Source organism: Myotis myotis, unplaced genomic scaffold, assembly GCF_014108235.1.
Source record: "Myotis myotis isolate mMyoMyo1 unplaced genomic scaffold, mMyoMyo1.p scaffold_m19_p_13, whole genome shotgun sequence".
In the NCBI taxonomy this organism is placed as follows: domain Eukaryota; kingdom Metazoa; phylum Chordata; class Mammalia; order Chiroptera; family Vespertilionidae; genus Myotis; species Myotis myotis.
Genome location: NW_023416317.1, coordinates 34446177 through 34473198, shown reverse-complemented (window position 1 = coordinate 34473198; position 27022 = coordinate 34446177). Strand labels below are relative to the sequence as shown.

Genomic DNA, 27022 nt, shown 5'->3' with positions numbered 1-27022 from the left:
TTCAAATATTTATCTTATAAAACAGAATGTAAAATATCTCATTAGTAATTTTTATGTTGACTACATGTTGAAATGATAATTAAAGTAAATAAAATATATTGTTAAAGTTAATTTCACCTATTTAGTTATAGTTTTAATGTGACTTCTAAAACATTTTTAAATGAAGTACGTGGCTCACCTTATATTTCTACTGGTTAGCACTGGTATAGTTTTTTAGCACAGAGGGTGCTGAAAGTTCCAACTGCAAATGATTCTGAGGGGCAACGGAGCTCACCCATGAGTCTTAGCTCCCTGCCTTCATCATACACACCTAGAGGATGATGTTCACTCTACTTGGTTGCAACCCTAGGGTGAGAGTATATGGAGATGTCTGAAAGATCCACCCTATGCAAAGAGCAAAGCAGGTGAAGTTTTTTTGGTGCTGATACCTTGTCCTCTGGGGCCCCATGCCCCATGCTCTCCCCCTCCCCCACCCTCCTACAGCCTTCTCTAAGAAAAGATCAAGCATTATTCCATTAAAGCATCTTAGTGAGAATTTGAATTTAGTTTTGGAGATCTGCTCTGCCTTGGGAATTTCATTTCATATTAACCTCAAATACCAGAATGAAGTGTGGAGAATTGGGCCCCTGGGAGTAAGCAAAGGAGTATTTGGGGTCCTCAGATTCACAAGCTAGCCCCAATGTCCCAGTTCCTTTCTGATCTTGCCCATAACTTCCTAGTTCAGTTTTTCTAGGAAATGTCACTAGAGGTCTTTTTTTCCCCTCCTTCTGATTCCCACAGGGTGAAAAAGGTGACCTGGGTCTGATGGGCTTACCAGGGTCAAGAGGACCAATGGGCTCCAAGGTCAGTGTGTTGGTCCAGATGGATGTTCTCAGATCTTCTCACTAAGGCTCTGGAGCAGCTGTTATCTACAAAGATAGGATCTGGGTGTGTCTGCCATCCTGGGCCAGCTGATGTCACAGATGTTGGACAGCCCAATGTCTTTACCAGCCTTTGGGGGACACCAGGGCTGGGATGCAGGGACATAGAGATGCCATTCCTGCTGTTCTTCTGAGCAGCAAGGGACAAGCCTCGGGACAACAAAACAGATGGAAATCTTTGTTCAGGCCTTTGGGGGTGGTGGTAAGAAAAGCAGCATTTTTTTTTAGGCCTGATGTAGACACAATCCCAAGGGACTTCTTGGTATTGAATGCTGCAGCCCCCACTAAAACTTTCAGTGCAATGAGGCACATCTCACCACCACATTCAGGGATTCCGTCCACTCTCACACCAAACCCAGTGGTCTGACAAGGCTGATTGTAAATATACCTTCTGCTTTCTTTTAGGGCTACCCCGGATCCAGAGGGGAAAAGGTTAGTGCTTCTCTCTCCAGCTTCCCAGAGCTTGGTCTGGGCTAGTGGCTCTGGGGCCAGTGAGGATGGGCCCACGTCTCTCTTCAGTCAGTGACTGCAGTGACCTTGCCTCAATATTCCTCATCTTTTATCAGTGGGCTGAGAGAAGTGAGGGGCCCCTGAGGTAGGGCAGGCAGCTTAGGGAGGAGCTCCCAGTGGAGGTCAAGGCCCTCATATGGAGCAGATGAGCACTGAAGCCATGCCAGATGGAGAATGAACACAGCTTGCGTGGTGTGCTGGAGCAAGATGGCAGATGTGTGTCTTTAGACCAAGCTATCACCACACAACCTTCTCGTCTGTCAAAAACAAAAAACAGAAAACCCAGCCAGAACCTGGGGACAGATTTCCTATAGAAAGGGAGAGGTTCTGGGACCCAGAATTTTCTGTGCCTTGAACTTATTAATGTAGGAGGTATTTGGGGTCCAAATAGAAGGTAAATCCCAAAGCATTTCTTCCCTGGGAAGGTCATGTAATCTCTGAGCCTGTGTCTTTGCCTGTGAAATGAGGGTATTGGCATAGGATAGGGAGTTATTAGTTTAAAATGCTCCATTTTTTCTCCCATGGTATTAATTCATGTACTCTCTCCTGTGGTTTTCTCCTAGGGATCCAGAGGTGAAAGGGGTGACTTGGGTCCCAAAGGAGAAAAGGTAATGGCTGTTGCATAGAAATGATCAAATACAATGGAAGTGGTGAACCCTGCCTACCCCCATCTTATGGGCGGACTGACTGACTGGCTGGCTAACTGACTGACGAACTGTCTGTCTGTCTGTCTGACTGGCTAACTGCTTGACTGTTTGTCTATCTGTCTGACTAGCGGACCGACTGACTATCTGTCTGACTGACTGGCTGTGACTGACTGACAGGCTGGCTATCTGTCTAACTGGCTGACTGACAGGCTGGCTATCTGTCTAACTATCTGACTGGCTGACTATCTGTCTGACTGACTGGCTGTCTGACTGACTTGCTGGCTGGCTGGCTGGCTGGCTATCTGTCTAACTGGCTGACTGACTGGCTGGCTGGCTGGATATGAATGACTGACTGGCTGTCTGTCTATCTGTCTGACTAGATGACTGGATGACTGGCTGGCTGTGTATCTGTCTGATTAACTGACTGATTGGCTGGCTGACTGACAGGCTGGCTATCTGTCTGACTGACTGGCTGGCTGACTATCTATCTGTCTGACTAGATGACTGGATGACTGGCTGTCTGTGTATCTGTCTGACTAGATGACTGATTGGCTGGCTGACTGACAGGCTGGCTATCTGTCTGACTGACTGGCTGGCTGACTGTCTGTCTGTCTATCTGTCTGACTAGATGACTGGCTGACTGGCTGTCTGTGTATCTGTCTGATTAGCTGACTGGCTGGCTGGCTGGCTGACAAGGCTCTATCTTGAAAATGGCTGACACAGCCCTCTCAAGAGTTATTCAGAGGCAATCACTATTATTTGTTGTTCTCTTCACAGGGTTTCCCGGGATTTCCTGGAATGTTGGGGCAGAAAGTAAGTACCTACAAGTAGTAAAAAATAGAAGTAAGAAAATAGACCAGGGGTGGGCAAACTTTTTGACTCGAGGGCCACAATGGGTTCTTAAACTGGACCGGAGGGCCGGAACAAAAGCATGGATGGAGTGTTTGTGTGAACTAATATAAATTCAAAGTAAACATCATTACATAAAAGGGTACGGTCTTTTTTTTTTTTTAGTTTTATTCATTTCAAACCGGATCCGGCCTGCGGGCCGTAGTTTGCCCACGGCTGAAATAGACCATCCAAATACAACAAAAAGAGGCCTGCCTCTCTGTTCATGAGGCAGGGAAAGCAGGTCTCGCTATGGAAGATTCTGGTTTGAAAGGGGAGCAAGTTGCTAAACATATAGGTGAGAGGTCTGAGACCTCCTCCAGGTCATGGGAGGGCAAGGACACCTCCCTGATGGACAGAGGCCCTACTTTGTACTTGCTGCCCCTTAAAGGGCTGTGGTGATGTTCAAAGGCAGGGAGCTTTGTGACAAGGGGCTCAGGTCTGAACTGTAGTGGTCAAAGGTCCCAGGGGGAGGTGCAGACTTCTCTGGCTAATGCAACTACCTACTATACCCAGTCAGCACTTCTTCAGGGAGGCTCATGTCCTGCTACAGGTAGGCAGAGTTATTTCAGTTGGTGATAGCAAGCAATTTTTATTTGCTAGTTAAACTTTTTATTTAAATAGTTAAATACTTAGTGGGATTTCATGAATATCTTGTCTGGGACAAGGCTTAATAAAAAAGGAGTTAATTCAGTTGACTTAAAGAGAAAATATTGAGTAAATAAGAATAAAGTGATGTGAAGATATGACAAAAACTAGGAAGGTGACAATTGACAGAATTTAAAAAAGCTTTTCCTTAGGGTTAAGATCTAGTGAAGAAGAGTGGGGAGGGTGGGGAGGGGAGGTGTCAGAGAATGAAGAGAGAATGCACAGATGGCCACCAAGAACCCCCTAATCTAACCCCATTAGCGGTGGGTCCTCATGCCGTGAGGCACTGATGTGGGAAATTGTTATTTTAACCTTGGCCTCAGAGTACAGTGTTCTTCAAACATGCCAATGAGATGCTTTCTTAAAATTCTAAACTTTTTCTCAAGTTCACCTTAAAGTTTTATTTTCCAAACTTGAATAAACAATTTCTTATCCGATTTTCTCCAGTCAGTAGAGCATATTTAAATAATTTCAGTCATCTGACATTAATTTATTATCACTTATCACTGCCTTAAGCTGTCAAAAAATGTCTTCTGCTACCCTAGATGAAGTATTGAGTTAAAAATAGAGTAAGTAAATGTGCAAATTAAAGGAAACATTAAAAGAGAAAAAATGATTTAAAAAAAGTTTTTTATTGATTTCAGAGAGGATGGGAGAGGGAGAAAGAGATAGAAATATCAATGATGAGAGAAAATCGTTATCGGCTGCTTCCTGCACGCCCCGCACCAGGGATCTGCAACCCAGGCATGTGCCCTTGACCAGAATCGAACCCGGGACCCTTCAGTCCACAGGCCGATGCTCTATCCACTGAGCCAAACTAGCTAGGGCAAAAAAAAAAAAAGATTTTAGTTGAAAATATTTAGGCTAGGCTTTCATTCAGTACAACAGTGAGCATCAAAGAATAATCTATTACTGTAAAATTAAAGATGACAGTTTCTCTGGTTTCTGCTCCACTTACTAGACTTGCCATCAGGAGTTCTTTTCCCCTTTCAGGGCAGGCTGCTTTAAGACAGAGCAGATATGATAACCATAATTAGGTCAGAGGAGAGAAATTAGATTAAGTAAGTACTGGCTGCTTCCAGTTGATGAAGAGAAGGGCCACACTTCCTTCTGATGAAAAAGTTATGCTGCCCTGGCTGGTTTGGCTCAGTGGACTGAAGGGTTCTGGGTTTGATTCCGGTCAAGGGTACATGCCTGGGTTGTGGGCTTAATCCTCAGTGGGGAACGTGCAGAAGGTGGCTGTTCGATGATTCTCTCTCATCATTGATGTTTCTCTCTCTCTCTCCCTTCCTTTCTGAAATCAATAATTAAAAAATAAAAAAAAAACGTTATGCTGTTCATACTGCTGTTTTCTCCTAGCCAAGCAAGGCACTCCTCGGTCCCTGCAAACAGCCATGGAAAATTGTGCAAACATCTTCACAGCCACATAGAATCCATCTCTCCTCTCACACTCGCACTGCCCAGCCTCCCAGAGCACATGGTGGGTTGGAAAGAAATCATAGGTGTAAGGACAATTCTTGGCGAGGCAGGATGTTGGTAGCTTGGGTCAAGACAAATCCATTACATTGGCTGAGCCGGCAGATGATTTCAGAGATTTCTGCTTGATCCTTGCTTTATATTGGTGTTCCCTGGAATTTTCCAGGTGTTCTACCTTGCCTGACTTCCATGAGAACAGCCATCTGGGTGTTCACTGTCTCCTCTGAGTGTCTGGGCAGCTGTTCATGGATACTGGCTGCTGACAAGCAGAAACTCTTGTGGTTGCAATTGCTAAATGTAGCCTGTTGGTGGTGCATTCTGAACTGTTAGAGGGATTGCTGTAATAATTATGGGAACAATGCCCTGTGGTTCATGATCTAAAGCAGCGGTTCTCAACCTGGGGTCGCGACCCCTTTGGGGGTCGAACAACCCTTTCACAGGGGTCGCCTAAAACCGTTGGAAAACACATATATAATTACATATTGTTTTTGTGATTAATTACTATGCTTTAATTATGTTCAATTTGTAACAATAAAATTGGGGGTTACCACAACATGAGGAACTGTATTAAAGGGCCGCGGCATTAGGAAGGTTGAGAACCACTGATAAAGAAACAGCAAGAGGGGCTGGGATCCTAGAAGACCATGGGGAAGAAGGAAGGAGAGAAACTAAAATGGAGAACGAAAGGTTAGCCTTAAACTATAGAATTCGGGCAATTGATGCCTTTTGTTCTGATGCTTCAAAATAGGGCTTTTCAATTAGGAATATTGTTTATATTGCAATATTATATTGCTTTCCATGCCTTTACAATAAATGTATTGAGTATTTGAACATAAGTCTCCCCACAAACAGTTTCGTCTAAATCAAATGGAAGTGAACTGGAACTCAAACCAATTTTTACTGAAAAGTGAGGAATGTACAACCCTAGTAAAGGTCATTACATGAACAGAAACTTTCCAGAGATGATAGCTGTCAAAATTGTATTTAATCATTAAAAAATCCATAGATTTGAATTTGTGCTAAAAACCAAACAAAACAAAACATAAAATTCAACTAAAAGAGCAAGTGTTTTCCCCCAATAGCTTATGGCGTCACAGGCACACTTGTGACTGAAATACAACTCTATTGTTGGCCATTCTGGATGGTGATTTGGAACACTAAACTGTGTGCTACCTGGAAGCTGTCTCTCTCAAATAATAAATCACCTGCCCAGGATAACCTCCTTTCCTTCCTGGTCCATGAAAAGCCTACCTACCTTTCACATGACCTCATCACTCTTCCAGTCTCCCAGAGCAGCCCACTTGGAAAAGATCTGGGATGATCTAGTAGACGGCCTTTGTGGCCAAGGATTGAGTTGACCTGCAGGGAAGGGCCTGCTCCACATGCCCTAATTCCTCTCTTGCTTCTCTTTTTTCTTTCCAGGGTGAAATGGGTCCAAAGGGTGAGCCTGGGATAGCAGGACACAGGGGACCCACAGGAAGACCAGGAAAACGAGGCAAGCAGGTAAGGATCTAGGGCAGGGGTGGGCAAACTTTTTGACTCGAGGGCCACAATGGGTTCTTAAACTGGACCGGAGGGCTGGAACAAAAGCATGGATGGAGTGTTTGTGTGAACTAATATAAATTCGAAGTAAACATCATTACATAAAAGGGTACGGTCTTTTTTTTTTTTTTAGTTTTATTCATTTCAAACGGGCCAGATCCGGCCTGCGGGCCGTAGTTTGCCCACGGCTGATCTAGGGCTTACCAGGCCCCTGCAGTTATACCTCCTTACCTGGAGCAGGGGGGCGGGGTGGTGTGGAGAGGCGTGCCAGTGTGGTCAATCAGAGATTTCCCATAGACCCAGCCTTCAGCTTCCTCTGGGCTCGTGGGCAGAAGCTGCACCACTTTCAGGAGTTCCTGGCTTCTCTAGGGTAGCCATAGTTTGAGTGGATGGGATAGGATGCTGTGTTCCCACTGTTTCCAAGGCTAGAGCAAGAGTGGATCTTTGGTTCATAAGAACAGGCCTACCTTAACCAAAGCAACTGGGAGTGGAAACCAGATCTGGTCCTTTACCCAGAAAACCTGCTTCTTACCTCAATCCCCCAGACACAAATGGAGTCTTGGAGAACAGCCCAGATATTTCCCTGCTCTTGAAGGTCTTCTGGGTCTCAACAGTAGGATAGTCTCCCCTTACTCCCACTCAGGATCCCAGTTTGTAAGTGACCTTCTTTATTGGCACTGTTAAGGGTTTAGGGAAATTTTTCATTCTGAACTCCCTCTAGTCAGCAGGCTCTTGTGTCAGACCATGTGAAATGGGAGAGCAAAGCAAGAGAAAGGTACAGTTGACTTGGCTGGCTGTAGAGCTGTCTGTCCTGAGTGCCTTAGAGAAACCTCTTATCTTAGCTCTAACAGACAGACATTCTTGAGAGATGTGCCCCTTCACTTTTTAGGTGGTAGTTTGCTTGTTTTTGCCTCCTTTCCCATTTAAATGAAATATATGATCATCATAGGAAACTTGGAAAATTCCACCCATGAACCAAGAGGTTGCTGGTTCGATTCCCAGTCAGGGCACATGCTCGGATTGTAGGCTTGGTCCCCAGTAGGGGGCATGCAAGAGGCAGCTGATCAGTGTTCTGCTCTCACATCACATCAATGTTTCTATCTCTTTTTTCTCCCTCTCCCTTCCTCTCTCTGGAAAAGTCAATACAAACATATTTTTTAAAAACGATCTAACACCCAGGTATAACCATGTAACCGCTTTAGTATATTTTCTTTCCAGTATTATTTCTTTTCTGAACTTTCTAGTCATTTGTTTCTTTTCTATCCAATATATAGTTCTTGTATCCTAAATTTTTAACTTAAAATCATAATATATGCATTTTTACTCATTGCTACAGATATTCATTAAGCATTTTAACATCTTTTTTAAATGCCTGCACCAGATTTTAGTAAATGAGTAAGATTTCTTGGACAAGAGAGGCCTAACCAAATTATATATGATGTTGAGAAGTGAACATCTTTGGGCCATAGTTGTAGTTCCAAGTTTACCTAGGCCTTACTTCCCAAAGACTCTGATATAAGTGATCTGGTGTGAGGCTTCAGCATGGGTTGGTGTTTGATTAAAGCTCCCCAATGATTCTAATATGTAGCCAGGGTTCAGAACATGGTAGCATATGAAGCCAATTCTGATCTTTTCCAAGTGAACTTAGCAACGATATAACCTCCAACCCAAATAATTCAGATGTCATGATAATTTTGGAAGTCACAATATTCCAGTTAAGTTTTCAAAGTTTTACAATGGGTAGCATGGCTGTGCCTTCACAATGCTGTCACAGATTCCAATTTCCTGAAAACTAGGCTCAGAAAAAGAACAAAAGGAGACATGTTCCTTCCTTCCTTTCTTGTTTTAAAGATCATTTTCTCCCTTACTGCTGATTTCCATTCATAATTTTCTACACTCGGGTTCAAGCAGACTTTTGCCTTCTGTCATCTAGTTCTTTACCTGGGCAATGTTTATCTTTTCCTGGTGAGGGCTGAAGCTAAGAAGTTGAAAATGATTAGTTGTCATAATCTTACAACTACCCCAGAGCCATGTCTAGAACCTCAGAGAAGTTAGGGGGGACAGAACTTGGCTGGAGATCCTGGCTAGAGATCCTGGCTAGGCTGCTGATCAACTGAACGCTGTCTCCGTGTCATTCCTTCTTCGCCGACTCCGTCCACACCTTTGGGGACCCCTGGACCTGCTGGGGCTGGACCCCAACAACCCCTGACCCTGCCCTCAAGACCCCCCTTTCTCAAGCCAGCCTAGGCTCACTTCCCCACCTAGTCCTTCTCCTGTTGCTTATTCTATCCTAGCCCCTTCCTTGTTTCACTGTCCCCAGCTTTAATAAACATCGTCTAAAAATCAAAAAAAAAAAAAAAAAAGAAGTTAGGGGAATAAGCTCTTCCTTTCCACGAGGAGTGTGCTCCAGACCCTCCGTGCCTGTCTAGTCAGCAGACACTTGAGTTGTTAGCTTTGGGGGCGTGCCATGGTTCTTCCTGTTTATCAGAATTAATTTTGCTACCAGAGAGTCTTATCTACCAAGTGTCCATTGGGCCAGTCGTGCTGCGTTTCTGGAGGTTATTGTACGTCAATCCAAACCCTAGAATCAGAAATCCAGAACAGACTTTAGGAAATTAGAATTTCAGAACCAGGGGATTGTAGTGATCACCCAATTCAATCCCTTAGCATAGTCACAGGAAACTGAGGGCCGGAGAAGTCGAATGACCTGCCCAGACCCCTAAGCTAAGCCAGCTTCCATGCCAGAGTTAGAGCGTGGAGAGTTGAGACCAGCTTTCCCTACATCACATCTTCTCTCATCACCTCCATGCTTCAGGACTTGCCTTCAGGCAGGCCCAGAAAAGCAGCCCTGATTACATTATGCAAATCTGCAATTAAGGAGACAGGCTTCCTCCCTGGAGAAGCATCACCAAACTTTGTGACAATGAAGGAATGAATGCTTTTCCTGGAAAGCATGGCTCATGAGTCCTGCTCATAGACACATGGCTGGTTCTGAGAGGACGACCGATGAGCAGAATATTCCATTACTGCTGGTGTCAGAGTCAAGGAGCGTTTCCAGCTTCTTCAGCTGTGGCACTTCCTGTTCTCAGAGCCAGCTGACTGGCTACTAGAACAACAAGCCTTAACTTCGGCTATATTAAGACGGTGTGACTTCCTTTGCCGTTCTGGGACCCATCTTGGTTACCTCATGGCATGCTTCAGCTGGGGATAAGGCTTAAGACTCCCTCCATCAGGATGGAATTAGAAACAAACGCTGACCCTCGAATCCCACAGTAAGAGTTTAAGATCTTCTGGGACGTTGCCGAGAGAGCCCCCAGGGCCATGTGGACAAGGAGGCAGGTTACATGTCACCTTTGTGATTGGAAAGAAGTGCCCGGCATGCCTGCTGCCCAGACTTGGGGAGGATTACATTTCATCAGGTGGCCAGCCTGCCAAGGCACAAATGTGGAAAGGGGACCCAGCCAAAGATGTCAGGCATCAATCACTGTCCTGGTTAAGCCCAGGGCAAGAGTGATCAATGAGCACACTGCTTGTGAAGAACCCACAGGCCTTGGTTTCTGAGTCATTCCTAAGGGCAGCTCTGAGGGGGAAATCTTTGCTTTTGGCCCTCCCAGAGTAGGCAGCAAAGAGGACATCCTGCAGGTGTGTCTCTCTTTAAGAAATCAGGACCTGTCTGTGTGAGAAAGATGAAACCAAACCAGTTGCTGTGATAACCAGCTATGATAATCTACATAGTCCTTGGTTCAATACAAACTCCTTTTTCACCTCTAAGATCTTTGTTAGCCTCACAACAAACCCGTGCAGGTATATATTTACTGGCTCTATATTACAGATGAGAAAACTGAGGCACAAAGCAATGACATGAGTTACCCAGGGTCTCATGGCCAAGGTGAAAACCCAAATCTTTGACTTCCCCTTTGTGTTTTCAGCTTCTTCCTCCTCCCTTATTTGATCTGGGGAAAGGAGGTGAACAAAACAGCTTCACACCCATAGGGAGCTTATGTCTCATGGGGAGACATTGTGAAATGATCACAAAAAAAATTGCATAGTTATGATCTAAGATAAATGTTATGGGTCTTTATCCTGAGGCCAGCGGGTAGCCATCGAGTGGAAACAGCTCCTGTAATAAAATAGAAATGCTCCTGACGAGCAGGCAAGTAGCCTGACTGCTAGGCCCAGCTTTGCTGCCTTGCTGCCAGGTGACTTGCAGTAATTTCTGCTCCTTTCTGAGCCTCTATTTCCTCATCTGCCCAGTGAGGGGAGAGCGTTGGATTGTTGTTGTTTTTTCCCCCAGCTGTTATGTGTCATGTTTCTAGGACAGAACGAAAAGTAATGTCTGCAAACTTGCCACCATCACTATCTCAAATGTCACTTGCCCTGAGTTATTTTGGAGCTTGGTGGTCAAGATGTCTGAGGTTGCATCCTGCCTTGGGCTCTTGCTCAAAAGTACAGGGTGGCCCCTGAATTAGAAATAAATGGGAAGGAAGTGGGTCATGCCATGCTCTCATAACAGGCTCCACCTTTCTCTCTCAGGGACAGAAGGGAGATGGTGGAGTTATGGGTCCACCAGGCAAGCCTGGGCCTTCTGGTCAACCTGGCCGTCAGGGTCCCCCAGGCCCTCCAGGTCCCCCATCCACAGGTAAGAGCTACACTGCTTCACTTGACCTACAGTGGCACACTCCTGGCCAGACTCCCGGAGAGAGCACAAGGAGATACCAGCAGAGGCCTGCCTGGTGTTTTGAGTTAGAAACTGTTAGAGAAACTTTAATCTATATAATAAAAGGCTAATATGCAAATCGACCAAATGGTGGAATGACCGGTTGCTATGACGCACACTGACCACCAGGGGGCAGACACTCAACCACAGGGGGAGCGCCGCTCAGCCAGAAGCGGGGTTCACGGCTGGCAAGCGCAGGGGCAGTGGTGGGAGCCTCTCCCACCTCTGTGGCAGTCAGGCATCCCCGAGGGCTCCTGGACTGCAAGAGGGCACAGGCTGGGCTGAAGGACACCCCCCCATCCCATGAGTGCATGAATTTTGTGCACCAGGCCTCTAGTATATATATAATTTCTCCACAGTTGGGCTCATTCAACTTATACACAAGGAAGATAAACATTGTTCCGGCTTTGTTTTTAGCATTTTGGAGAACAAATAGAGGAGAGAAAAAATTACATTGATGATGTCATTTATGCATTAAGTGAAAAATAATGCACATATTTCATCAATAACACCTTTTATGAGAAAACCATTTCATGATTCTAAGCAATTCTCTTAAACCTGGAAGTAAAGATAACATTGTAAAATTTTCCGTCTTACACAGTGTTAGGAAAGAGTCCTTATGGATTTGCATGGAATATAGAAAGAAACGATAAAAAGAAATCAAAGTCATTTGCAAGGTCATAGGTACCCTGCTACCTTGTTTTACTTTGTTTAATATGATAAGCTAAGCCCTTGATTTAGTTCGTTCTCATCAGCCCAAAAGCACATTGTACAAGCACAGCGTCTCTATTTCCAAGAAGACTATTTACTCATTGAGCACATTCTTTGTCCTCAGTTATACAAAAAGAATCAAAACAATTTTTGTTCCAATTTTTTCCTTAAGAAAAATGAAGACAAAATTCCACAGTGCACTCCCTTTCTCTCCCCCCGTGCTTATGGAAATATATTTGCAACCACATCATGGGATGATCAAGAAATGTCATATTTTGTTAGATCCTTTAAACCAAATTAAAGCTAGTTCTGAAAACCCAGTCTGCCAGAATGCCAGGAAAATTCAATCTTAGACTCCACTTCTCCAACTGCCACAAAAGAATTGGGTAGAGATCCTGGGAAATTATGGCAGAAAAACAGCACGGGGGGATCCCTCCAGCCTTTTATCTGCCCTGTTTACCTGTGAAATGCCTGTTGTCTGAGGCCACGTGGTCCGTGGGTGCCTGTGACTGCCATCTCATGCCATGCTTAGGCATTAGAACATCTCCAAGGCTGGGAATCCTGGTCCCTATGGTTCACTTCCCACAGAGTGCTCACAGCCATTCCTTCTGAGACCTTATCTCCTCCAGGATACTGGGGAGGGGATACCTGTTCTCTCCAGGCCTATGGGGATCCCTCCTCTTCCAATCTCTAGCCCCCTCTCTCCTCACACTTCATACACTACCCCCCTCTTAGGAGCTTTTCTCTTCTGAGAACAGAAAGCAGAAGTTTTCAAATAGTACCAACAAGTTATCTTGTCACATCTACTTCTATTTGTTAAGGGAGCTAGATTTGAGATGCAGCCTAGGCCCTGTGTCCATGCCCCATGATCTGTTTCCCTGCGTTGACTAGATGATCCAGATGGAGGTCCTTCCAACTCATCTTTCTTCTGCCTAACATTCCCCTCGAGCCCCATGACTATGAGCTGCCAGGGACTGAGAGCACGGCCTGAAGCCTGGGTTTTGCCTTTGGAAGAGACTCTCTTGGACCTTGGGGCATTTAGGGGCCATACGGGAACATGAAGGGGCAGGGGGCGTGGGGGTTGTGCGGATGCATAAGGAGGTCCTTAGCATAGTCAGACCTTAATATATGCATCCATTTGTAAAGGCCAGCTCTCATTTAAATTGAATTCCTTCCCTCCTTGGGCCTGGATTGGGTGAGAAGGGTAGGGCCTGGAGACCAGCAGCAGCTCACTCAGATGCCCACTCTTTTGTCTTGTCAGTCTCTGGTGGATTACAACCTCATCCCTTTAGTAGGCCATTGTAGCCTTGTTTTCTCTCCTTGGTTTCCTAGCTCCTTCTCACTCAGCCGGGGATGCTCATGTCCCCTTCCCCTCCACCTCTCCATCCTCTTCCAGATCCTTCCAGCAGATGCCCTGCTCTCTGCAGAGCTGGAGCGTATTTCTGAAGTCTGTCTAGGTCCCTGTGGCCTAAAATGACTTTCCTGTCATCTTCTGGGTCACCCAACAAAATCCTCTCATTCCTTCAAAGTCCTCTCTTCAGTAAGGCCTTCCTTGGTCCTTAATGGATGGGTCTCCTTTCCCTGCTACTCCAGTCACACAATGCCTCTCTGCTATTGCCCCTGGCTCCCCAGTCACACATTGCCTCCCTGCTATTGCCCCTGGTTCCCCAGTCACACATTGCCTCCCTGCTATTGCCCCTGGTTCCCCAGTCACACATTGCCTCCCTGCTATTGCCCCTGGCTCCCCAGTCACACATTGCCTCCCTGCTATTGTCCCTGGCTCCCCAGTCACACATTGCCTCCCTGCTATTGCCCCTGGCTCCCCAGTCACACATTGCCTCTCTGCTATTGCCCCTGGCTCCCCAGTCACACATTGCCTCTCTGCTGTTGCCCTCCACTGGTAACTGTTTTTTGCAGATGTGTTTCACCTTTCTTCTAGGTGACAAGTCCTTGAGGCAGGATCTGTGGCTGAGTTGGCTTCACATCCCATGGCACTGGCAAGTGGTATGGGTGGGGCTGGTCCCCACAGGTGCTCACTGGGCTACATTGGCTCTCAGTCTGTCCCACCTGGGTATTGCAGAGCAGGGTGCTGGCCATCTCTTTGGACTGATGTCCCCTCCTGTGCCTTCTTTTAAGTCACTTCCTTTCTGGGAGCTTCTCAGAGTGAGAGGAGAAATAATTCTTAGAGAGAAGAAAATGGGGCAATAATCCTGCTCTTTAGAAAAGTTTTTTGGGAGTGGGAGAGAAGGGAAGGAAGGAGTTTATTGGAGGCTTTCCCTGTGCCTGGGACCAGTTGGATAGTAATCAAGAGTTGAACCAGGCCCCCATAGTGATTCCTCAGACTACCTTTGAGAATCTGATAAAAGTCCCAAACCCACTCTCAGGGGGGAAAAAATGTGTCTTCCCCAAGATGCTTCATACTACTTCCCAGAGTCCCAGAACCCTTGCCTCAAATCCATCTGGGGATATCATCAGGCAGAATTCTCCTGGGCTAGTCCAACCCTCCCTTTACAGATAACTATGAGCCTGAGAGAAAAGTGTCTTCCCCAAGTTCACAGAGCTGACCGGTGGCCACATCTGATCCGAATGTCCATGACTCCTGGGCCTGAGGCTTTCCCACTCGGCCCTGCAGCCTCTGTAGGGCAGAGTGGGAACTGGGGGAGATGTGGGGACTATTCTGTGGTTCCTCTGCCTTTTCCCAGATTCCGCTTAGACCTGTTCCCACTGCAGCAGCCAGTGGAGATGAGCAGTTCCCTGGGCAAAGGAGAGCAGGTCCTCTGGATGCAGGGATGCAGGGATGGAGGCCAGGCCAGGCCCCCTGGACCAGCTCCGAGAGGCTCAAGTGGGGAAATTTGGGTTGCTGTGCCCTTCAGTGCAGCCTGGCAGGACACAGGCAGCGAAACAGATGCCCTCTGACAGCTGGGAGGAGTCAGCAGGAAAACTGCAGTGTTGGCAGGAAGCAGGCTCCCTGCCACATCCTGTCATCTTAGGGAAAGGCTCCCTCTGGTTCTGGTGTCCAGTGCTGTGGGATGAGATGGTGCTGCAGGAAGTGGAGATGGTAGGAGCTTTTTATTACCCAAGTTACAGAGCAAAAGAGGCACTGTGGGGTAGGGAGGGAATGAAGGCAAAATGCCTTTAGGATGTAATTTGCAATAACCAAATTACAAATTTGGCTGAGTCCTTCCTGCACCAGACAGGGTTTAAGTGAATCAGTGTGGTACCTGGGAATTGCCATCTATCTCCCTGCAAGCATCAGTGTTCCTAGATGTTTGTCTTTTGAATGGCATAGTGTTGTCAAACATGAATTCAAATCTCTGCTTCAGCACGACTTAGCTGGATAATGGGACAAACTCCGGAATCTTTTGAGGCCATGGTTCTGAGGAGTTGTTGGGGCCATTCACATCCCTGGTTACATAGCATTCCCCCCTTAGTTTGCCCAGGTGCTTAACTACCAGAATATTCCTGGGCTGGTGGAGTCTCTGTTCTCTGGGCTCTGCTCCACAAGATTGGGTCTCCTCCCACAGGATCATGTTCCTATTTCTTATTAGAACGAACAGCCATTACTTGGTATAAGATGTTGACAAGCCTCCCTTGTCCTCATACCGGCAGCATCTGGGCTGGACAGGCTGAGCCTGCTGGTGAAGGCTCAGGGTGTGGGGGTCTTCCCATCGAGGTCTCCTCCTCCAGCTGTGGCTGCTTCCCTGGGGTCCTGACCAGACCTTTCCCTGGGACCATTTTATTTCTTGTCCTTCTGGGATCTGCAAACTGTCTCCCCATTGCTGGCTCCCCTGATGTTTTATAATCTGAAACCAACAACTGGTTGGCATTCAGACTCCCCCCCCCCCTATTTTCCCAGGAGGAAGGGTCTTCATTTCATTTTTCAGTCTCTATCTTTTCCTCTCTTCCTGTTGATTGGATGGCTCTTGCTCCAGCACTTTTCTGCCAACTGGAATTGTGACATCTAGATTTTTCTGAAGACCTTTTCTTTCTAGTTAGTCTGCATTCATTCATTTATTCATTCACTCAGTCATCAGACATGTACCATGCCCCTACTGTGTGTCAAGCCCTGGTGAATGGAAATGGGCATCAGCCCTGCCCTTGTGGAACTTACATCCTATGGGGGGAGGGGGGGGGGAATCAGATAATCTCACAATATACAGAATCACAAACAGAGATAAATGTCTTGAAGAAAAGCATAGAGAACCATGAGATTGTATCCAAGGTTAACAGGAAAGAATATGAAGATTCAAAAAGGCTTCCCTGGAGAAGGGCAGGGAATGGCGTGTGAAAGACCGTTCCCTAGACCAGCGGTTCTCCGCCGTGGTGCACAGTGGAATCATCCTGAGAGTTTTTAAAAGTACAGTTGCCTGGGTCCCCTTCTCAGGAGTCCTGAAGGTCTGGGGTGTGGCCTGGGCATCAGAGCCTTTAGAAATGAAGGTGAGCTGGAACCGGTTTGGCTCAGTAGATAGAGCGTCGGCCTGCGGACTGAGGGGTCCCAGGTTCGATTCCGGTCAAGGGCATGTGCATGGGTTTCGGGCACATCCCCAGTAGGAGATGTGCAGGAGGCAGCTGATCGATGTTTCTCTCTCGTCGATGTTTCTAACTCTCTATCTCTCTCCCTTCCTCTCTGTAAAAAATCAATAAAATATATTTAAAAAGAAAAAAAGAAATGAAGGTGAGAGCTACTGCCCTAGCAGGTCTCCAATGTTGCAGGGAATAAATTTCCTTATCATATCTTTTCAGGACACTCTTTTCAGTACCAGGGAGAGTACGTAGGCTGAGCATTTTTGAACTTCCATTTTCTTCCAGAAGAAATTTTAAAAATGCTTACTCAGAAGTTCCTTTGTAAAGACCCTATATATAAAAACAATATAAAATGAGTTTTTAAAAAAACAATAAAAGTTTATTAGTGAGCAATTTATCTGCAAGGAGTCCCCTGTTGATAGTGGTCTAAGAAGAGAGGATTGTTTTTTTCATACAATAAGAAAGTCAAGAGATGGACAGTGGCCCACTTTGGTTCAACCTCTAAGGGTCAATACTATCAGGGCTCCAGACCCCATAAGCCCCTGGCTTGTCCCTTATGGTGGCTTCTCTCCTCATCCTTGTTACTTCATGTTAGCAGTATGGCTGCTGCAGCACCAGCCATCTTATCTGTCTTCTAGGCAGGAAGAAGGGGGAAGCTATGTCTCTTCCCAGCGATGATTCTCCCTTATCAGGACAGGCTTTCCTAGATGCCCACCCTTCTTCCACCAGACCTTGCATTGACCAACACTGTGGCACACGGTCACCTCCAGGTGCAAGGGAGTCTGGGAAGTAGAAGGCCTATCTGTCTAGTCTCTAGCAGTGGTTCTCAACCTTCCTAAGGCCGCGACCCTTTAATACAGTTCCTCATGTTGTGGTGACCCCCAATTTCATTGTTACAAATTGAACATAATTAAAGCATAGTGATTAATCACAAAAACAATATGTAATTATATATGTGTTTTCCGATGGTCTTAGGCGACCCCTGTGAAAGGGTCGCGACCGACAGGTTGAGAACCGCTGCAAAGTATAAAGAGAGGGAAGGGAGAATAAAGGTGGAGAAGGGTGTTACCACACCCAGCATGGTTAAGGAATCCTGTCCCAGAGAACATCACCTCCTCCACATCTTGGATCAAAAGCATCTCTTTGAACCTCTGCCCTGAAATACTGTGGACTTCAGCCTTCTTTCTGTTGTGAAGGTTGCTCACATCAGCCTGGGCTGTTTAGTTTTCTCTTCCTTGGCTCTAGTAACACAGTCGTCTGTTGCTCACTAGGACAACTCACAATGGGACCCAAAGGCGAAAGAGGATTTCCAGGGCCTCCAGGAAGATGTCTTTGTGGAACCCCCGTGAATGTGAATAACCCTTCTTATGGGGAATCCGTGTATGGGCCCAGCTCCCCGAGAGTCCCTGCGGTAGGTTCTTGTGGGAGAAACCTGGGGTGTTACCCAGCAGGACCTCTCATCTGGTCCTCGGGCCTTTGTAATAATAAAACTTATTTTTTATGTATGTATATATTTGTTTAGCAAAACTTATACCGGGTACACACTCATAAGAAATTGGAACATAAGGAAAAATCAGAAGAAAACTATTTTGTTGTGAGTCCATTTTGATGTATTTTCTTTGTCTTTTTAAACAAAAAATTACAGAAAATTTCAAAGACATACAAAAGCAAAACAAATAGTATAATAAAAGTCCATGTGCCCTTTATCCAAATTCCATATTTATCAACTCATGGCCAATCTTGCTTCCTCTTTATGCCAGCCCACTACTGCCCACCCTCCCTTGGTTTATTTTGTAGTAAAGGCTGGACACCAGTTCATCATAAACATCATTTGAATTGATGTATAATCACCCATCCACCATGCAGTTGTGCTATGATTTATTTAACCAGTGTCCTATTGTCAATGTTTATGGGGTATGCCCAAGCTTTTCACGAACGTCCATAACACTGTAATGAACACCTTTGCGAATTTTGTTAAGGCTCATTTGTAAATGTTGAATTACTTGCTTAGATGACCTCACCTTCCTATTTAAGTCTTGGGCACATTTTAAATGTTTTTTAAAATTTGGATATTTTTACTTCAAATGGAGACATTAGGAACTGGATTGAAAAGCTATGGGAATCAGGAGGAATGCTAGAGAGTAACATGCAAACGCCCTTCCCACTGATAACCAGTCCAAGGACAGCGACGTGTCCTCCTCCAGCCCTCCCCTGCCCCCACGGGAAGTGTTTTCTCGAAGCCTCACCAGTGTGTCCTCTGGCAGATTTTCGTGGTCAACAACCAGGAGGAGCTTGAGAGGCTGAACACCAAACATGCCATCGCCTTCCGCAAAGACCAGAGGTCCCTGTACTTCAAGGACAGCCTTGGCTGGCTCCCCATCCAGGTACCCAAGGCAGGCGCTCGGGACACCCCCCACCAGGAAAGGCACATACCTTTCAAGGTAGAGAAGGCCAACAGCGAGGCTGGTGCAGAGTTCTGTTTCCATGGAAGGGCTGCGCATCCTCCCTCTCTGTCTCTGAGCAGCTCTTCATGCCCCGGCTCCCCAAATAGAACCTTTTCTTCTGAGCCAAGGTTCCCAACAGTCTCACGTCCCTGCACTGCAAGGGCAGAGTTGATCAGACCCAGCCTTCCTGCCCCTACAGAACTCTGGGCGACAAAAAAGCAGTGCCTTTCCCACCCAGGAGTGGGGGGGCGCTCCTTGGCAGAGCCCCCCTGGACCCAGAGCTTCTGTCCCCAGTGCCAATGACCTACCCTCCCTGGCGCACTGTCCTTGGTAACTTGGTGTGTTTCTTTGGCCAGCTGACCCCCTTCTATCCTGTGGACTACTCTGTAGACCACCGCGGCTCCTGTGGGGACGGGGTCCTGCAGCCAGGGGAGGAGTGTGACGACGGGAACGACGATGTGGGTGACGACTGCATCAGTGAGTGGGGCCCTGCCATCAGGGTGGGGGTCAGGGCAAGCCCTGGACACCTGTGGTGGTTTGGGATCATTTTAGAGCCTGCGGGGTGTACCTGAGCTGTTGTGGGGATGATCTGCCTCTGAGGCCAAATGTTAACTCCTTCATTATCCAGGCAGGTTACTGGGGGTTGGGGTCAAGGCCCTTGCCCCCAGAGAAGCCACCAGGACCTGCTTTTTTTCTGAATCCTACTTCTTGGCAAAATCCAAATCCAGTTCATGTTCTTTGTCAAAAGATCAGGGTGAAAAACAAACAAAAAAGAGAGAAGAAACCACAAGCAAGATAAGGGTGATGAAGAGTGAAAGGAAAAAGGGGGAAGCCAAGAATTTAAATCCGGACTCACTTTTACCAGATGGAGCCCTAGTAGCAAAGCCCTTTTTAGTGAGTGGGCCCAGCCCAGGCTGTCCTGCCCCTGCCCCTTCTCAGGGCTGCACTTGCTTGTGTCCTCTCAGGCTGTCACCGGGCATACTGTGGAGATGGTCACCGGCACAAGGGCGTGGAAGACTGTGACGGCTCTGACTTTGGCCACCTGACGTGTGAGACCTATCTCCCTGGGTAGGGATGCCCTCACATGCTGTTCTGACACCCCGCTCCCCCTCCTCCACCCTCCCTCCTCCTTTCTCTCTTTCCTTCACAAATAACTTTGAGTGCATCTTATGTTCCTGGTATTTTCTGGACACTGAGGTATAGTAACAACACAGTACAGGATTCCTGCTCATCCGGGGGAGACAGGCAATAGACCCACAGCCACTGGGTGTCCTCCAAGAGCAGCCAAGGCCAGGGCGAAACAGACACAGCCGCCAGCTCCATCTGGGCTCCGGTGTCAGCAGTCTCCAAGTTCAGCTGTTACCCCTACGTGAGCAACTCCATCCCCAGTGGCCGCCATGAACACATTAGTCTGTGGGGCTACGGGTCTGGGAGGGAGCCCAGTGGAGGGCGGAGGTATCAGGGCATCTAAGCATCTGTGTAACAAGCTCCCACCAGGCCTGTGGGTGCAGGTGAGACCACACCAGCATCTAACTTTGCTCACTCGTGGCTCCTTCAAGAAAACCCCAGGAACTGAGTATTGCTTTCAAGGACCCCTTTAATTATTTCTGAGCCTCTTCAATGGGGTTTGTGTTGCTCAGGGTGAGTATTCTAGTGTTGTGACCTCTGCGTTGACATCCCCAGGCTAACTGAAGGCTCTGGCCCTATGAGGCACTGACTCCGTGCCCAAAATGTGGCGGCCTGAGCTCCTTTCAAGGTGTGATATGGTGCTACGTTCCCCAGTCCTCATAGAACCAGAGTTGTCTAACTCTCTAGGGAAAACAGGGAGGCTCCCCCCCTTAGCTCCAGGGGATACCTGGCCTGTCAACCCTCTTACGTCCCTCAGGAGCCCAGTCTCTTCCAGCCCTGTTCCTTTGAAAGGCGTGGACCAGGCCCTTGGCAGAGCTGGGGAGCCAACACCAGGCCGCTCTCTCCATTGCCCCCTCTCTCCTCTTTTTAAGGGCATCTTTTTGATGCCCACCCCCAACCCAAACCTGTATCAGCATATCAGACAGTGAGCGGGGGGGGGGGGGGGGGCCGCTGGGGGGGCAGTTGGAGTGGGGGTGAGCGGAGACTGTAGACCAGTGATGGCGAACCTTTTGAGCTCTGGTGCCGTGTCACATATAGAAATTTTTTGATATTTGCAACCATAGTAAAACAAAGATTTATATTTTTGATATTTATTTTATATATTTAAATGCCATATAACAAAGAAAAATCAACCAAAAAAATGAGTTCGCGTGTCACCTCTGACACGCATATCATAGGTTTGCCATCACTGCTGTAGACCTATAGTCACCCCAAGGTTCCAAGCACTCTAGCCTTGGCCAGGCCTCCACTGCATCTGATGTCTGTGGGTGCTGCGCCCCCTTGAGGTAAGGAGGGCTCCTAACAGGCACCTGCCAGAAAGTTGGCAAAAGGGCCAAGCGGGTGGATGGCTCCATGGCAACAGCTGAGTGTAGACAGTCACTCATGGAGAAGAGGACTGCATGCAGTGGTTCTCCACCTTCCTAATGCCGCGGCCCTTTAATACAGTTCCTCATGTTGTGGTGACCCCCAACCACAAAATTATTTTCGTTGCTACTTCATAACTGTAATTTTGCCACTGTTATGAATCGTAATGTAAATATCTGATATGCAGGATGTATTTTCAGGGGTCGTGACCCACAGGTTGAGAACCACTGGTAGAGCCTGGCGTGCTGGGGTTTCTCTCCTAATCCCTAGAAGCCTGGGGTGTTTGTGAGCGTGGGCATAATGCACAGCACGCTGTCTCAGGATTAGGACTTGGGCTTATGCAGGTATACATTGTGCTGTCCAGTGTGGTAGCCTGCAGCCACACGTGGCTATCTAAATTTAAATTATAAAGTGAAATAACATTTAAAATCCAGTTCTTCAGTCACACTAACCTTATTACCAGCGCTCAGTAGCCACAGAGGGCCCGTGGCTGTGTAGTGGACTGCACAGCCATAGAACATTTGCATCAGCACAGGATGGTCTAATCGACAGAGCCGAGCATGTTTCAGGCCTCGAGAGGGGGAGATTATCTCAGAGATGCTGTGTTAAGGCAAGTCTACCAACCCTCTCTCCCAGACCCCTCAGCTGGGCTCAAGGGGAAAAGACCACAGGCCTGGACTCTATTCCCCCACATCCCTGGCCTCACATGAGCATGAGAACAGTCTCTATAGAACTCTGGGCAGCAGTGGCTGCTGTTGGATGAGGTTTGACCAAAGCCACCAGAGTGGCCCTTTAGAACATGGCTTTTCCCCCAGGGCTGGCAGGACCTCTCCTGCCCACTGCCCGGTGTCCACCCTGACCTGTATCTGCCTCCTCAGGTCATATGGGGACCTGCAGTGCACCCCGTACTGCTACATCGACTCCACACCCTGCCGCTACTTCACCTGAGGATGCCAGGAGGTGGCTGCATCGCACGTACCTGCAGCAGCGTCTCCACCCTCATTCAACTGACCTCGTACCGTCCTGGTCCAGTTTCCACCACCTTCATTCAACAAAAACAAGGTCAAACTCTTGCTGCTAAGATGTGCTTTTAACTCAGTCTGACGGGAAGAACTCAGGACCACTGCATCCTGTCTTAATCCAAAGTATTGCAAGACCTCCCACATGCCCAGCCTGGGAAGGCCCAGGCTCCCACTGGGCTGGTAGCTGACCGACAGTGTCCACTGTCTTCCGGAGTATGGCCAACCAGGCCCTGGACTGGCTTAGCACTGTTAGACACACATAGACCTGCAGGCTGTTTGCTTGCATCCCGGTGGGGGCACCTGGGGCACCTGGGATATAGGCCTCTGCCCCTCTGACTTCTGGAAGCCTGGGCATCTCACCAGGGAAGCCAGCCTCCAGCTCTCTCCAGGCCGGTGAACCACACAGCAGGAAAGGGGGCCCCTTCTCTCAGGGTAGCTCCCAGCTCTAGACCCACTGAGGGACTCCTCAACTACCCACAGCCCAGAACAGCCTCATGTGGACACTGCTCCCCTAACAAGAGACCCAACCATGAAGAAGTACTGAGAAAGCCCCAAACCCATGCTCTGTCTGGTTAGAGGGTGAGGCTCAGCTGGGGTGCCTATGAGCACAGAGTAGTGAGTAGTGGCCTTCCACTTTTCCATGTTTCCCCAAGGGCGGCTCTCATGGTCTCACCACTCCAGACTCCATCTTGACCTCGTGGCTTTCTGCAGTTTGACTTCCATCTCACAAATGCCCCTCATGTCCATTTCTGGCTCAGGAGATTCTCAAGCAAAGTTCATGCCCAGGCAGGGCTGAGGAGAGCCCCACCCGGGGTTTCCCATCTGGGACCCAACCACTTCTAGGCAAAGACAGCTTCTGTCCTGAGCTCCGACTGCTGGCTGCCTGCTGACTCTTGTGACCCCCCATGTCGTCATAGTGCTAGCCTGGTCCTCATGTCTGTGTGCCCGAGCCCCACAGGTGTCCGCAGGATCATCAGCCTGCACATCTGTGAGCTGCTTTTCATCACTGGCTTTCCTGAGTGGGGCCCCAGCTTTGTTTTGGAAAGACATCTCCGCACGGCAGACCTCAAATGGGATTTGCCCATTTGTTACCAGATGCAGGGACATCCTAGGTTTTTGTACAAAGCTATTTCCTGTGGCTAAGTCTTGGTGACTCAGCAGACAGGAGCGTCTGGTCCAACAGGCCATCATACTACAGTAGACGGGGTCGGCCCAAGGGAGGTGTCATTTGTGGTGGACACATCAGTCAGCCTGGTTTCCTCAAACTCTACCCCATGTCCTGGGGTGATGTTGCTCCCATGTAAAGCCACCACCTTCATACTGGGATCTCTGGTGGGAAATCAAGAAATAAAGGCAAAAAGAAAAAGAAAGAAAAGCAGTTCCTTTCCCTGCTGTGGCTCTGTCTTCCTTGGGAGTTTGGAAAGTGTCCAGCATTGCCGGGTGGAATGAGGGGGCTTAGTTCAACTCTTCTTTCCAGACTGCAGAGGGTTCTAGAGCTTAGAAGCAGTCCCGCTCCCTCAGGGATAAGGGAGGAAACTGGGGTGCAGAGGTCACAAAGCCATCTTGCTAGCCCAGCCCCACCCCAGCCTTGTATTATGACCTTGTTTCGGATGGTGGAGATCCAATACTGCCTTGGGCCTGGCTGAGAGGATCCCTGCCCTGGGTCTCACACCTTGGAGGGCACTAATATGTTTAATTATCATATATAATAAAAGCCTAATATACAAATCAACCGACCAGCAGAACGACTGGTTGCTATGATGCATACTGACCACCGGGGGCAGACGCTCAATGCAGGAGCTGCCCCCAGCGTTGGTGGCAGGGGGCGGGGCCAGCAAGCGGGCAGTGCCAGGCCAGCCAAGATGGGTGCCAGTGGGGGCCCCTCCGATCACCCCACCAGGCACCCCGCAGAGGGAGGTGACTGGCGACGGCAGTGGGGGGCTAGGCCGGCAAGCAGGTGGCACCAGGCCAGCCTAGGTGGGTGCCAGCAGGGGCCTCCCGATCGCCCCACCAGTTGCCCTGCAGATCGCCCCAATAATTAGCCAGGCCGAGGGACCCTACCCGTGCACAAATTTATGCACCAGGCCTCTAGTTTGAGGAGATTGTTACACTTGAGCAACCCAGAGTTACCACTCAGAAGCTCCAGGAGTGTCTTTCTTCTCCCTCACCTTCATTTGTAACATTCTGAGAGGGTTGCAAATCACACAAAAGTAATGGGTTGCAGAGTCCCCACTATCTCATCCAACCCCCCTGAAATACAGAAAAAGAACTCACAGTGCTTTATCAGAGGGGTTCTCTCTGGGGATTCACCTGCTTGTTTTCAGTCCCATACACTTGACTTTTAACCAGATAAGTCTACAAGAAACAACCTTCCTAAGAAAGAAATCAGCTATTTCCCTGCCCTTTCCCCCTTGTCCCACTCCCTTTATAGATATGAAAAGGGGCCCATGTAACACTAAAATTCTGCTGCAGGAATATTAGTATCTCAAGTGAATTTCATTTGTGGTTATTTGGGCCCCTGTAGTTTCTTCAGAGTCAATGATGAATTTTCTTGTCTTTGATGTTCCAACCCACGAACAGGACCACAATCTACTGCATACCCTGCCCAGGTTATACTCAATCCAACCGCTAGATGGGAAGTTAAATGCAGGCATGGTGGTAATGGGTCATCGCCTGAGGTTCACCAAGGGATTGTCCTGAATCAGCAGTTCTCAATTAGGGTCTGTCAGAATGACTTGAAGGGCTTGTTAAAACAGTACGGGGTCCTACTCTAGAGTTTCTGATTCAGCAGGTCTGAGTGGGGCCTGAGAATTTACATTTCTAACAAGGTCTCAGAGGATGCTGTTGGACCAGGGACCACATTTTAAGAGCCACTGCTCTAGGGATATGGCTCATCTGAGAACAACTGCAGAAGACTAGGCCAAAAACACAGGGAGGAAAGGTAAGGACTTTGGGTGGGTGGCTTTTTAATACTCTTCCATTAAAGGGGGCTGGTGGGGTTTCTATGTCCCTTCCTCTTGAATTTAGGTGGTCTTTTGACTGCTTTCTCATATAGAATACTGTAGAGATGATGCTGTGTGAATTCCCAAGCTAGGTCATAAAAGGCCATACAGCTTCTCAGAACACTCATTCTAGGGGAAGGCAGCATCCTGTCGACTATCCTGAGACTGCCCTGCTAGAGAGACGTGCAAGCCCCTTTGGATGATGGTCTCAAATGAGCCTGCTTCCAGCCATGCCCACCATGTGCCAGACATGTGAGTGAAACCAGTCTGGACTCTCCAGTCCTGCCCATCTGCCAACTGAATACCACTGAGTGACCTCAATTGAAGCCACAGAGCAGAATTGCCCAGCCAAGTTCTGTCTTTATTACTAACCAACAGATTGCATGAGATAAAATGATTGTTTTAAGCCACTTTTAGGATAGTTTGTTACTAGGCCATAGATGACCACAGTACTGCTCTAGGTTAGAAAGGGGAGAGAACTACATTGCAAGGAAGTGCCAAGCCTGGAGAAGCCTCTGACTTAGGTTTGGCGCCCTCTGCAGGAGCCATGAATAGAAATGTTTTATCTCCCATTTGGGACTTTTATCTGGTGAGAAAAGCCAGAGCTAGGAGGGGCCTCCTTAGTGATGATATGGCCCAGGGTTCTCAACCATGGTGGAGACGTGGGGTATGTGGAGGTAGTAGACTGATTGCAATAATTTCCCCAATGTTCACACCCCCTGTAGCCACACCTCTTCAGTGTACTCTGCAACTCCTCCAACTGGAGTGTGCTCCCCACCCCTTGATTCTCAACTTGGCCCTGTCACTTGCTTTGGCCAATGACATGTCAGTAACTGTGACAGTGGCAGCTGTTTCCTCTCTAGCAGCTCTGCCTTTGCCATGACAATATGCCCAGGCTAAGATGCTAGAGGACAAGACACATGGAGCCAACCTGCCCGAGTTGCGCCAAGGCCATCTTAGATCAGCTGAACCTGTCAACTGCCAGGCATGAGAAGGCGCCCAAGCAAGACCAAAACTGTCCAGCCACCCAGTTTAAATCGCCAATTGAGACTCGTGAGCAAAATAAATGCATATTATTTTAAGCCATGGAGTTTGGGGTTTGTCATTATAGTGACAACAGTTAAAAGAGCATTAAACTCTTAGGTGATGAATGTATACCCCCACTTCCCCACTGAGACCTGGCTCAAATCGAACTATTTCCACCTGAGGAAATGGGAGCCATTTGCAGAATAAGCAGCAAAGGATTCCTGGCCTAGATCTCTTGACGTGTAATTATATTTAATCTAAATTTATTGAGCACCCGTTAGGTGCAAGACACCACAGAATTAAAAAGGAATGTGGCCATGGCCCACCAAGGAGTTTGCAGTCTATCAGCAAAGCCAAGACTGCAAGACAGACGTGGGCACTGTTGGTAACAAATGTGGAATGGAAGCAGGAGGCAGGGTCCCTTCCAGCCATCGAGTGTCAGTTCCAGGGAA

The 27022-nt window shown here is 47.8% G+C and overlaps 1 protein-coding gene across 2 annotated transcripts in view; it reads left to right on the top strand.

The window, feature by feature from the left end:
- The window catches only part of COLQ (collagen like tail subunit of asymmetric acetylcholinesterase), a 58827-nt gene extending 34758 nt beyond the window's left edge, over nt 1-24069 (top strand). For both annotated transcript variants that reach the window (XM_036332670.1, XM_036332671.1), the window contains exons 7-17: nt 781-843; nt 1326-1352; nt 1994-2038; nt 2855-2890; nt 6512-6592; nt 11165-11270; nt 17855-17994; nt 18848-18967; nt 19384-19504; nt 19993-20095; nt 22399-24069. In XM_036332670.1, the coding sequence (XP_036188563.1) occupies nt 781-843; nt 1326-1352; nt 1994-2038; nt 2855-2890; nt 6512-6592; nt 11165-11270; nt 17855-17994; nt 18848-18967; nt 19384-19504; nt 19993-20095; nt 22399-22468 (912 nt within the window). In that variant the 3' untranslated portion in view covers nt 22469-24069. The remainder of the gene's footprint in view (nt 1-780; nt 844-1325; nt 1353-1993; nt 2039-2854; nt 2891-6511; nt 6593-11164; nt 11271-17854; nt 17995-18847; nt 18968-19383; nt 19505-19992; nt 20096-22398) is intronic.
- Nucleotides 24070-27022: the final 2953 nt, after the last annotated feature.